We start from the raw sequence: 13,390 nt of genomic DNA, 5'->3' as shown, positions 1-13,390 counted from the left end.
CAAAAACGTTCATTCGCTGAATAGATACCATGCAGGTAGTTAATAATAATAATAGTAATAATAATAATAATAATAATAATAATAATAATAATCGCATATACGTAATTATTACTTGATCTGACAGTTTAGTAATTTAGCTAAACCAGAACCCTAGTGTAAAAGCAGGGATAATTATGGACACGGTGTACTGCATTATGATTTTATTTACGGAGATAACGATACGTGGTATTCCAGTCTGTGCCGTCTTGTTTACAGGCTTTCAACTAGACACAACATTCAAGAAACCACGGACTCGGGTTTAATCGACGCGGTGTTTCGGATTCTATCGGCAGCTCCTCGGCTCTTTAACGATCCGGGGCTGGATGGGACCGCGCATGCGCAGAGAGCAAATCCCAGTTTCCCCCAACATGGCGGCGAGGGGCCATGTGCAAGACCCGAACGACAGGAGGCTCAGGCCCATTTACGGTAACGGTTCGCCGCCGGCAGCGAGGTAGAGGAATTGTGGAAGGGTTTATGCGCTTCAGTGGCAGGGAAGCTTTTAAAATACCGGGCGCGGAGAACAGGAGAAGATAATGCAGGGAAGGGCGCAGGGGGGGCGGGCCTCTGGCAGCAGCCTCGGACTCAGCCGGTTGGCGTTGCCGGGTGACAGCGCGCCTTCGCCGGGAATGCGGGATGGCGATACAGGCGGTCTGGTGATCCGGCCGGCGGGCAGGTGGATTTACCCCCCTCTGTTCAGAAGGAGGACAAGTATAATCACAGGGGGATGCCGTGCTGCTGCTGCAGATCAGGGAGCTCACGCACCTGCTGACCCCCCTGCGGATCTTAATGCCTCATCTTATCCAGTAAGAGCATCGGCGCTGTAGCGGCTCGTCACGGTGCTCGGACACGGTTAGTGACGCGGCGGGGTGACACACTCCGAATGGGTAATCGATTAACAAGGACCGTCAAGGCTGGTGGTACTGTGCCCCCCACCGCTATCGAGCCACTGGAGGTGCCGGACCTCCGCTTCGTCGCCGCTGCTCGAAAACAGCCCCGTGCTCAGTTCTCTGCGGCCGTCCGCTGGAGTTCCTCGCTTCCTCTTTAATACATACTCTCCGTTTTCCACCTGAATGGTGCATTAAACACTATTTGTGTTTTCCTTTCTATAACTTGTATTTTAGTGCAGTAAAGGCAGCCCCTCAGCCAAACCGTTTGTCGTCCGCGGCTGTCTGATGTGATGAAACGTGACTTATCTCTTTATTATAACGATCCGCCGCTTCCCTTTGCCGGCTCCTACACGTGTCACCTTCTTTGAGCTTATCAGCAGCCTGTCACTCTAAATATGTATTTATGGCGCAAAGCCGAACGTCTTAACCCAGGCTGACACGTCCATCCTTGTGTATTTAGATGAACTCTGTAAGTATCGGAGGGTTTCTTGTTAAACAGTTGGGTCGCGAGCTACCCCTGTCCCAGTGTCTGGTGTCATTTATTGAGCTGCGACTTGTAGCGTCATTTAAAGTGGCAGTAGGGTGAGAAGCATTAGCCGCATAGGGAGCTCGCTTCCACTGAGGTGCCAGCTGTCTTGTGTCCTTATGGAGCACTCATCCCTTTGCAAATTTTGTTGAAGTGTGTTAATTTTGTTGTATGGTGTCGCAACCTGTTTCAGGTGGTAAGATGTTGTGTGTGTGCTGCACAGTGATGCAGCAATGTCTCTTTATTGTTGTCAGGGCTATGTCTGTGTTCCTCCTGCAGTTTCGTAGATTCAGGATGCCAGCGGGCTGAGGTCATCTGGCTCAGTTAAATTTGGAAGCCAGCTGCCGCCAGGGATGACCTTCGCCCTTCTTCTGGTCTTAGTTGCTCTGAAATCTTGACAGCAGACGTGGTTTTCAAAGGTGCAGTAATGGGTGTTAGGGTCAGACCCCTCACCAATGGTGGCAGGCGTGTTCTGGTGTTGGAGTGCACTGCGTTTTGCCGACACCACCTCTGCCTGCTCTCTCTCCCCACTCGGAGCGTTTTCACATTTTGATTCTTCCACTGTGGCTGAAGATGAGGTCTCATTGCGATCACTTGTCCAGGAGTGGGGATTAGGATCATGGTAGGGCTTTGCTAGCTGAGAGCCACGCTTCTGTGCTATGATATTAGTGCGGAATGAGAGAGAAGTTTTGTGGACAGTGGTGTCTTAATAGTTAGGGATGCGCACTTGTAATTGAAAGATTGCTGGTTCGAATCCCTGACCAGCAAGGCACCGCTGAGGTACCCTGAGCAAGGTACCGACCCCAACCACTGCTTCCCAGGCGCTGAATTAGCTGCCCGCTGCTATGTCATGATGTCACATATGGGTTAAATGCAGAGGACACATTTCATTGTTGTGCAGTGTGCTGTGGTGTGTCAACAATGACCACTGATCACCAAATTCTAAATTATAAAAGTAGCTTTTAAATGTGAGTGGCTAAAGGTTACTGAGATGTTTTAAGGTATGCACAATATAACATTGTAACATTCCGTGACCCATGAGGAGCTCAGTGTTCAGATTGTGTTAATGCTGCTCATCAGTTCCTTGTACACACAATTGACCGCCTGCCTACTGTGTTGGAGTGATGTCACTTCCTGTTGGAGAAGTGCTGTTAGGGAATGTCACTCCCTTGCAGAAGGCATGCTTTGTTTCGGTTCTGTAGGTGACCTTTGACGCAGTTGGTATGTCCTTCCCTAAACGGATGCGTACGACAATCAGGGCTACTAATGTAAGGCCGGCTGTCCCCCCACCCCCTTTCTCCAGATTACCTGGACAATGGCAATAACAAGATGGCAATCCAGCAGGCAGACAAACTGCTGAAGAAACACAAGGACCTTCACTGTGCCAAGGTTGGTGGCTCGTGGTTGGTCCGATGGCCTTGACTCTCAGCGCTCTTCCACCCACGAATGGGACCGTTTCGCTAGATACTGCTCCATGTGGGACCTCGCAGGTGCTGAAGGCCATCGGACTGCAGCGGACCGGAAAGCAGGACGAGGCCTTCACGCTCGCCCAGGAGGTGGCCACGTTGGAACCCACGGACGACAACTCGCTGCAGGCCCTCACCATCCTCTACAGGGAGATGCACCGGCGTGAGTCTCCGCCCGTCCGCCGAGTTCTACCAGGGTGGTCGTCATTAATCTGGTTAAGGGTAGTGGCTGGAGATGGCGTTATGCTGAACCCACCCCCCCACACACACACATACAGCGGAGCTGGTGACGAAGCTGTACGAAGCGGCGGTCCGGAAGGTACCCAGCAGCGAGGAGTACCACTCTCACCTTTTCATGGCCTACGCTCGTGTCGGCGAGTACAAGAAGATGCAGCAGGTGGGTTCTGCCGGTGCCTCTGGGCCGCGGTGCCGCCCGGAGCATCAGCCCACGTTTCTCATACGCCTTCCTGTCAGAACTGCTCTGTTTTGCGGACACGGGGAATGACGTACGTGTTTGTGTCCCGACAGGCTGGAATGACGCTTTACAAGATAGTCCCCAAGAACCCCTATTATTTCTGGTCTGTGATGAGTTTGGTCATGCAGGTAGGCTGGAGTTAGACCACAAACAGGTGAATAAATGAAAATGAGTAACCTTGAAGCAATGTGCATCGGCAGTGGGTGAAACTGTAAGCTCACGCCAGACATTGGCCGTAAGCTGCCGGCTGATGGAGCACGTCACCATGGTGATGGAGCGTTGTGTGTGTGTGTGTGTGTCCGTGCACACGCACGTACTGCAGGCCATATCAGCGCAGGACAAGAAGCTGTCCCAGACCATGTTCTTGCCCCTGGCGGAGCGCATGGTGGAGAAGATGGTGAAGGAGGAGAAGATTGAGGCAGAAGCAGAGGTGAGGGGAATAGACAGGCAAACACACACACACACACACACACAGACACACACGTTGGTGTACCTATCTAAATGGGGACCTTCCATTCATGTCTATGGGGAAAAAAACCCTAATCTTAATCACGACAGCCTTACCCCCTACCCAGACCTAAACATAACCAAAAGTAATCAAACAAAATACAAGACTTTTGGCTTTATTACTTTTTGATTGCATTCATAGGTTTTTATAAAATGGAGGTTATCCCAATGGGGACCTGAAAAATGTAAAAAAGAAAAGTAAGGAAGTTTCAGCTTTTAGCACACTATGGGGACCCCCCCCCCCCCCACACGAACGTGACCCTCTGTCTCTCTGCCCTGCAGGTCCAGCTCTACTTCATGATCCTGGAGCGTCTAGGGAAGTATGTGGAGGCACTCGAGGTGGTACGCGGGCAGCTGGGAGGTGAGCGTGTGGGCCAGGCTGCAGGGGACGCTCTTCAAAGCCCTGTTTGGTTGCAGGCTCGTCTCAGCACTGTTCCACTATTTTTAGATGAGTATGAATAATAATCTGAGGTGCTGTGTGGAATCAGTGGGAGTTATGACTTGAAGCTGGCTTAAAAGGGTCTTATTCGCTGCTGCCCACCCCCATGATCCCTGCCCCCTTGACCTGATCCCACCCCCTCCACAGAAAAGCTGACCAGTGAGCTACAGAGCCGGGAGAACAAGTGCATGGCCCTTTATAAGCAGCTGAAGCGCTGGCCGGAGTGCAACGCCCTCTCCTGCAAACTGCTGCTCAAGAAGTGAGAACGAGGCTGCACATTCTGCAAGGCTGGCGGCCGGGATGGAACCAAAATGTGGACTGTCTGGGGGTCCCCGAGGACCGAGTTGGGAAACACTGCCTGCGTTTCCCAATCCAGTCTTCAGGGACCCACGGTCGGTCCACGGTTTTGCTCCCTCCAAGCTCCGTGCCAGACAGACTTCTACATTCTTCTATCTGTGGCCCCCCGAGGACCGGATTAGGAAACATAGCTCTGTGGCATCTGGGAGATCCATTCCTGGTAACTGACCCTCTGCTTGTCCCCCCCCCCCCAGCCCCGACGACTGGCAGTTCTACATGTCCTACTTCGACTCCCTCTTCCACCTCATTGACCAGGCCTGGGAGCCGCCGGCGGTGGGAGATCAGTGAGTTGTGGGAATCTCACGTCTTTGCCATGTCCTCATCGTACTACAGGCACAGCAGGGATGAGTGCTGTAGCTCACCTGATTAATTTAAACTGGGCCCTCCTCTAAAGGACTTAGCTAAAGGACCGTAAATGCCTCCCTAGTGTGTTGCCGTAGCGACAGAGCATTTGGAAGCTGGGAGCAGCTAAACCATCCAGTGGAGTGCCTATTTCCGATGGCTCACTGCATCCTTCCACAGTTTCCTGCTCCTGTTCCTCATTTGCATTCTGTTTTTTTTTTCTGTTATCCTCTCCTGTGCCCATTTTAACCCGTCTCTCATCGTTATGGCGCCTCACCTTTGACCTCTGTCCCTCTGGCCCCACCCCTGCTCTCAGCTGCATGGAGGGAGAGGTACAGAGCTCCGTGGCACAGGCCATCACTTTTGTGGAGGACCGGTTGGCGGTGGAGGAGGCGAAGGAGACAAGGCCGCTGCGTGGGCCCTACCTGGCCCGCCTAGAGCTGATTCACCGGCTGAGGGGGCGAGGCTGCCCCGAGGAGCAGCAGCTAGGTGGGTTGTTTCATTCCCCCCCTCCCACCGTACTGGCTGCCGCAGCGTATCCAGCATGTCTCCAGCTCGCTGATGTGCTCCTTCACGATGCCCACAGGTGAGCCCATGGATCTGATGTTCCAGTACTTCCTGAAGTTTGGTGACAAGCCCTGCTGTATCACGGACCTGAAGATCTACCTGGACCTCCTGACCGTGGACCAGCACGTACAAGTGGGCAGGCTCTCCTGAACAATCTCCAGTTGTCATAACACAGTTAAAATATTTTGCATAGATTCTTGGGCAGGAGTGCTTGATTACCCCCTCGACTCCCCTCCCCGGTTCATGTCACGGCTCCTCTTACCTGTAATTTACTGGTTTCTTATTGGCTCTTTGTCACTTTTTGACCCCCCCTAGTTCATCAATAGATTGATGGAGACCGTGCCCCTAGCTGAACCCCAGGAGGATGGGGTCGCCCTCCCGGGGGACACTCGGGCACTGCAAAGGCACCTGTCTGTGGCCCAGCTTAGCCGCTCCCTGGGTCTTCAGCACGCCTTGGACCCCCCAGCCAAGTTGGACCTGATCCGACAGCTCAAAGTCCATTACCGGCACGGCCTGCAGTTTGGTAAGAAGAGCACCTGTGGGTGCTTGAGCTCGGTATAGCGTGACGACCTGGGCTGTGTTCTGGCATTTGGTATCGTTGAAGCTAATCCACACTGTGTCATCTCCACGTTGCCAGGCAAGTCCTGCCTGAAGACGGAGCTACAGTTCTCTGACATGTACTGCCTCATGGCCGCCCACATCTACATCGACCTGTGGGCTGAAACCGGTAACTCATTTAATTTGCTGGCTCAGACCACACGAAACATAGTGCTAATTCTGTAAGGTTGTAGAATGTTTTTACACATAGCTGAGAAAGTGAAGCCGTCCGAATGTTTGTGAATGGGAGATGTGACCCTCACTCCATCTGGTTTCCCCCACTCTGCAGGAGATGAGGGCAGGCTCTGGCAGTGCCTGGGCCTTCTGGAGGAGGGCCTGACCCACAGCCCCTCGAATGCCCAGTTTAAACTGCTGCTAATCCATCTGTTCTGTCGCATGGGGGCTTTTGAGCCCGTCGTGGACCTGTACTCCAGCCTGGACGCCAAGCACGTGCAGCACGACACCATTGGGTGAGTTATGGTGGTCCGGTATCAGTGGGGAGGAGATGCCTGCTGATTGCTTACTGCTGGCATCGTCAGCCGTCCGTTAGCGTCAGCCGTCCGTTAGCGTTAGCTGGCCACAAATATCGAGTCTCGAGTTGGCGACTCTTACAGGAGTTGTACTCAAGTCGCACATAAGTAGAATTCCAACTGGACTCGCAACTTGTTCCTTCATTACAACAGACTTGACTCAAACTCCTGGATAAAGACTCATGAACATTAAGAGTCTCTCATAATTTTAATATGAAGACCCTCCCTGACCTTTTAACCAGTCCCTCCAGGGTTTAACAATTCTGCGATTACAAAAATTAGCACAAAATTTGCATGCTCCATGATATTTGCAAGAGGCTGCAATCTTTCAAATTTTACTGCAGCTTTCCTTGCATTCGTGTATGTTTTTGCTGGGCTGCATTGTAGAGAAGATGAGCACAGTGAATGTATCTCGCATAGAGAACAGATGAACATAGTCTACATAAAAAACAATGGACACATTGGAAATTAAACTATACATTTTTTCTGTCAATGCATTTGGCTGCGCCAGAGGTTAGAAATACTCACAGCAGCATGGACACCGCACTATAGCTCGAGGAAAAATAAGGTGAACAGGCAAGAGCTGGTAAAGATAAGCTGTACACATAATGTAACACTCTAACCTGTACCGAAGTCAATGTAATAGATCACTGGCACTGATTATATTTATTGCTAAATGTTGGCCGCTCAAGTTGAAATGATTCCTGATTAAAAATTCCCAGACTTGAAGTTTTGCCAATTTCTGAAAATCTTCCTCAAAGAAAGAACATGGAACTCTGCAAGCCTCGATACATTTTCAGAAGAGCATTAACGCATTTGCAGTCTGAGAAACAACAGCAGCAGCAAAGGAGAGATGAAGTTTGTTTCTGTTTAATGTTTCCATACTTTGTTAAAAATTCAGATGGAGACTCGCACAGGCGCATATGCAGGAAGTCAAGTCAAGTCAAGAAACTAGCATTTTTGCGTGACGTTACTGCTGATGCTGAGGTTTTGATCTCATTTTTGATGACGGGTTTTTCAGTTCAGTTTCAGTGTTCATTAAGGAAGTTACTCACAGCACACACTCAGTGCCTTTATGCCTCATCATTTTTTACCTTCAAGCCTTAGTCTGTACATGTGTTGCTAACCTTACACCTTTCCCACTCCCATTACTAGATGTTTGCATGAATGGCAACATCTGTTTAACCAAAAAATAGAAGTTTTTCCTTAAACCCATTTTTTCCTCATTTTGAATTTGGCCATTGTGCATGAATGAAATTGTAACAGGTTCATACACTATAAGCCCTTATTAATTATTGCTCTGGATACAATTTAAAAGAAGAAAATGATACGTATTCATTTGGAAGCAAAAATTTGAGACATCACTCAGATGCAACCCTGAGAGACTTCAGACTTGACTGTCTTGCATCCTGCGACTCATGAACATCTCTGACCGGCTGTTAGCCGGCTGTTAGTGTTAGTCTGATGTTTTCCAGCTACTAACTTCCCCATCTTCTTTCCAGATTCCTGCTGACCCGCTATGCGGAGTCTCTGGGCCAGTTTGCTGCTGCTTCCCAGTCCTGTAATTTCTCTCTCAGGTTTTTCCACTCAAACCAGAAAGATGTGAGTCCCGTAGATGCTCATCCGAAGTCCTTTTTTGCGTGATGGCTTCCATTGATGTGTTCACACACTCTCCTCTTTTTTTTCCCCCTCCAGACCTCAGAATATATCATTCAAGCTTATAAGTATGGTGCATTTGAGAAAATCCCTGAGTTCATTGCCTTCCGCTCGCGTCTGAATCGCTCGCTGCACTTCGCCCAGGTGCGCACGGAGAGAATGTTGCTGGACCTCTTCCTGGAGGCTGACCTGTGAGTACTTGTCTATGCAGGCCGTGTCTCTGTGGAGGTGGGTGCAGCACCCAGTCAGGCGAGACTTCCTCTTGCGAGATGCCTGATTTTGGTCCCTATGCCTTCTTGCCCAGATCATCCAGCCTTGAGGACAATGTGAAGTCCATGGGCCTGTGTCCTGAGGAGGACGACATCCCCTGGACGGACATGCGGGACAACCGCGACCTCACCGTGCTCGCCAGCTGGGACCCTGCCAAGTGGTAGGGGCTCCCCTTGCTGGCCAAGATGTGGTGTTGCAGCCTGGAATGCTCTGTGGCTTGCGTCCGTGTGTATGGCTCCTGTGCGGCTGTGTGTGTTTGAATTTGTGTCTGGGTTTTTGCGTCTCTTAGAATGTATGTGATTTTGTTCAACTTTTAATGTATGTCTAGACTTGTTCCTACTCCTATGTGATGCCTCTGCCTCCCCCCCCCCCCCCACCTCCCGTCCCTCAGGCAGCTGTCGGAGGAGCAGCACTCCCTCTCGCTGCAGGAGGAGGTGCTGTGGCTCCGAATCCGCTCCCTCACCCTGCGGCTGGCAGGCTCCCTGGCCTCGCTTGGCCACATGCCCGCACCGCGCAATGCAGAAAAGGCAGCCGAGAACGGCGTGGCGGCCAAGCCGGACACCCTGCGCCCCCTGCTGGACCAGCTGAACGTGACGCTACAGAGCAGCGCCCAGTTTGTCGAAAGGGGAGTTCAGGTACCAGGACGCAGTCTGTCCATGCCTGTTCTGCAAAACGTCATGATACCGCTGACAATGAAGAGCTGTATGTGGAATTATGCACTGACCCAAAAAGTATTTGAAAAAATAATTTGTTTGGCGGTGAGGCAGCTCTGTGGGTTGGGACTCAGGAGGTTGTTGGATCAAATCCCTGCGTTGGCAGAAAGATGTCACGATCGGGCCCTCGCTGATGGCCCTTAACCCAGTTGCCCCAGGGACTGGTTGACCGTACTGTCACTGTTCTAGCTGAGCACTCATGGGCCACTTTTCCTTCACTTTCTTGTCAGGTGACCAGGTCATGTGATGCGACAATGATCACTCCATTGTGGGCAGCTTTGCGTGTCCAGATTTTGACTGTTGCTGTATATATTAATGGCCGCCTTGGTGTTGTGTACCTCACAGTACCCCTTCCTGGGCCCCCCCCCAACGCGCCTATCCCCTGCCCTGGCCAGCAGGAGCTGTCATTGTCAGGCTGCGGCCTTCCAGCTGGCCTCCCACATGCAGGAGCTGGACGCTGCCGGCGTGGGTGAGTTACCGGTCTGTGATGGCCATGTGACTCCGGTGTACTCACCGCCCACCTCATGCGTGGCTGACACCCCCGTGTCTTCTCCCCCCCCCCCCCTTCTCAGATGACACAGCGGAGGTCCAAACTCAAATAGAAAACAGCTTCAAGTCTCTACTAGTACAGCTACACGGTATGTTGGTTGCTAGACTTGAATAAACCATCAGTGTAGCAAAACAACTGATGTGCCTGATCTTGCTTATGTGTAGCGCTGATCAGCGGCCATGATTTGGTCATCGCTTCCTTGTGGGGGTTGTACCCGTGTGGGTAGTCAGCAATGTCACTGGGCATAGATATTTCCCAAATGCAGGTGTTCTATTCCTGTGACACAAAACCCAGCAGCAAATGGTTTGTTCTCTGACAGGCTGCTGCAATTCACAAATAGCCCACTAGGGCTATTTTTCTGTAGGAGATTAAGCTGCCTCTTCTCTCTCTCTGCACCCTACTCCATTCCTGTAGATATATTTACTAAATGCAGAGGAGATCTTCTGGAGGTGAAAGACGGCCACTGCAGAACCCAGGCGTCGTTATTAGAGAACCTGGTCTTCTTGGTTGAGGTAAGGCATCTCCCCAGAGTACATTTTCGTTTTTTTGCCGGCCGGTGACTTTGCTGGTTCATCCCGCGGTGAGCCTGTGTTCCCAGGGTCCGCTCAATGCTGACTGCGCCTTCCCCCCCCCCCCCACTGCAGACCATTTGCGTGGTACACTGGGTGTCGGGGTACTGTGCCAGTGTGCTCCGCCCGCTCAAGGCCAGCCTGCAGAAGAGGAAGAAGAAGAAAAAGGAGAGTTGCTCTGCTACGGTAATGCTGGGGGGGGGGGGCTTCATGAGCCCCCGTTAGGGGCAACTTGGCGGTTTGGTTATACAGCTAGAAGGCTGCACCTAATCCTGTGTTCCTGACTTGTGTTTTTGTTACCTTGTAACTGATGTGTGACTTGCCTTTGACCTGCCTGCCTCACTGCCGCCCCCAGCTGGCGATATTCAGCGGCTTCCAGGAGTACACAGCGGGTCTGCAGGTTCTCATCGGGGAAGTCCTGGACCACATCAAGGGACAGGAGGTTGCCCTGGCAGCCCTGAAGCTGGGGGAGCTCAGCCTGGATGGCAGGACAGCGGCTGAGGTGGGGTGGAGCGCTCTGAGAGGAGGGCGTGCCAGGGGAGTGGGGAGGCCTGCAATTTAACATAATGGCCTTGTGTGCGAGTGGCTTTGCTGCACAAAGAACGGGTTACTGTCATCCTCCATTCTACCATTCGTTGTTACTGTGTGTCATTTTCAAAACGCTGTCTAGAAATGCGGGTCTCATCCTGGGTCAGGCAGGGGATCTCACCTCTGACCCGGTCGCGCCTGCTTCCTTTCCAGGAAGATGCCTACATCCGGGGGGGCATGGAGAAGGTTCAGAGCAGCTACCAGCGCTCGCTGCAGGAGGTCGGGGAACTGCTGAAGAAGAGGATGGACACGATGAAGGGCCTGAAGATCTGAGCCAGCATCAAAATCCCCTGACCCGAGCCTCGGCCCCTCCCAGGCTGTCATTCTCACTTTAAGCCCCGCCCCCCCCCCCCCCCGCCAAGTGATCGGTTCTAGTTACAAGCCACTGCACTGTCGTTTAATTCCCCCTCGCCCCCCCCGGCTCGTCATGCGCACAAACACCCTCCCTTTCCATTTCATGCCGTCATAGTTTAATTTCAGCCAGAGATCAGGCAAAAAGTATCAACATATTTCAATAGAGAATAGAGAAAAACTACTCTGATACTTTATTGTACATAGTCTGCTACAGAGACAACAGTAAGTACCTATGACTCCTTAATGAAACTAAAAATAGCAATGAAATCATGTTTATTTCCCCCCCCCCTTTTTTTGTTGGTGTTGGTGCCCCTCCTCCTGGCCCATTTCCGCCATGTGTTATTGTAAATGTGTACTGTCCTCCTCGGCCCACCCATAGCCCTTACAAGAATAGCACAAGGGATTGTGGGTATCGCTGGACATAACTGAGGGTCGGGGAAGGTCAGATGGGCCCCCCGCAAGAGCGAGCTGCAGCCCCCGCATGCAGGGTAGCGAGCAGAAGACATGAGGATCATTCTGGAGCAACTGGGGCACTCTGGATCCCGTGCTAACCTGTTCTTTCTGTTCGGACCCCAGCTTGGCAGCTCGCCTTCTTGTTTGTGTTGCATATTTGGTTTTCAAAGTGAATGTTTTGTCTCTATGGGGGAGAATAACGTTGTGTACTTTGATTGTTTGGAGCAAGTGGTTTCTTTTTTTGTTAGGAACAGGTCTCATGGGATTTTTTTCTCCCCATGTTTTCCGGAACTTTCCTTCCTCTGCTCCTCCCCTTGGTCATGCTTTAGTTGGGAAGTGCGTTGCTGATTTTTTTTTTTTTTTTTTTTTTTCGTTCCTGGTCTTTTCTCAGTCTATTTTAACGAGACAGGAGAGCAGCTCTACGACGCTCCCGGGGAGCGGGGAGGTAATGAAGCTCTCTGGGAGCTCCGCCCTTCCTGTGTCATGTGATAACATGTCAAATGATTGGGCGGCATTTCGTAACCTTGTCAGCGGGCCACAGAGGTTGTGCGAGTTGATCACAAGGAGGACCGCTTCAGTTTCACTCAGAGCATGATGAAGATCCTTACGTAGTGAACCTCCCCTCTAGTGTTCTTCCTGTTTCTGCATAATACTTATAAAATGGACAAAGTAAACTATAGCTTTGAACTTCAGGTGCTTTCTAAACAGTTAAGGTTCACTCTGCCGTACTAAAACTCTGCAATTATTTCCGATCTGGTGTCTAATTTAACAGCGTATCTTTCTGCGGTTCACCAGAAATGTTGTAGGAACCCCACCAGCCCCATAAACCGCTGGATAGTGGACCCCAATCAGAGTCGGTCTCCTCCCCAGTTGCCGTGACATCCCCCCACCTCTTTGTGTCCTAATCTGCGTTCCTCCTTTGGAACATTTTGTTAATTTATACTTAATTTTTTGATGGTAGGATTAGTTCTTTTTTTATTTAAATATTGGCGAGGTGTGAATCGCAAATCGTCTGGGGCGGTTACCGCAGAGCTGGGCGAGAACGGGAGCAGCGAGCCCAGACAACCGGATCTCGCACCCTGGCAAAACTCACGGGAACAGAAAGGAACTCTCCATACACCGAAAGCGGTGGAAAGACAGTCACGTGGCGTCTGCTCTGAGTAACATTTTCCTTTTTGTTAGAAAAATTAAAACAAAAACAAGAACACTGGAATGTCAAAAGGAGTTTTTTTAAATAAAATTTAAAACGTGCTTAACGTTGACTTGGGTTTAACGTTTTGGGAGAGATTTTTTTTTTTTTTTGCCTTGTTTGTAGTACGGCAGGTGGCAGCCAGATAATGCAGAGATGTAACCGGCAAACGTTTGCTTAATTCAGAACGGAGTTGTATTAGATAGGGAATGACAACCGACTAAATGCTTAAGAGTAAAAATTCCATGAGGATGCCGGCTGGAGTTTGTTCGCAGAGGTATTTGAGTTGATTTGCTTTGATGAAACATGCGGATGT

General features: G+C 50.9%; 1 protein-coding gene across 1 annotated transcript; it reads left to right on the top strand.

Moving 5' to 3' along the window:
- The first annotated feature begins 366 nt into the window (after positions 1 to 366).
- Positions 367 to 13,147, top strand: naa25 (N-alpha-acetyltransferase 25, NatB auxiliary subunit). The gene is made up of 24 exons (XM_049020378.1): positions 367 to 465; positions 2,756 to 2,841; positions 2,943 to 3,081; positions 3,197 to 3,315; positions 3,447 to 3,521; positions 3,716 to 3,823; positions 4,183 to 4,261; positions 4,487 to 4,598; positions 4,891 to 4,980; positions 5,355 to 5,527; positions 5,625 to 5,737; positions 5,921 to 6,128; positions 6,243 to 6,332; positions 6,492 to 6,672; positions 8,235 to 8,334; positions 8,428 to 8,579; positions 8,693 to 8,818; positions 9,050 to 9,293; positions 9,717 to 9,840; positions 9,944 to 10,009; positions 10,336 to 10,433; positions 10,566 to 10,676; positions 10,846 to 10,992; positions 11,232 to 13,147. Exons 1-24 carry the CDS (start codon positions 375 to 377, stop codon positions 11,349 to 11,351), a joined length of 2,952 nt encoding a protein of 983 aa, XP_048876335.1. The 5' UTR covers positions 367 to 374; the 3' UTR covers positions 11,352 to 13,147.
- Positions 13,148 to 13,390: the final 243 nt, after the last annotated feature.

The sequence above is a fragment of the Brienomyrus brachyistius genome, chromosome 7 (assembly GCF_023856365.1).
Source record: "Brienomyrus brachyistius isolate T26 chromosome 7, BBRACH_0.4, whole genome shotgun sequence".
NCBI lineage: Eukaryota > Metazoa > Chordata > Actinopteri > Osteoglossiformes > Mormyridae > Brienomyrus > Brienomyrus brachyistius.
Note: the sequence above shows the minus strand (reverse complement) of the source record. Positions and strands in the feature narration are given on the sequence as shown.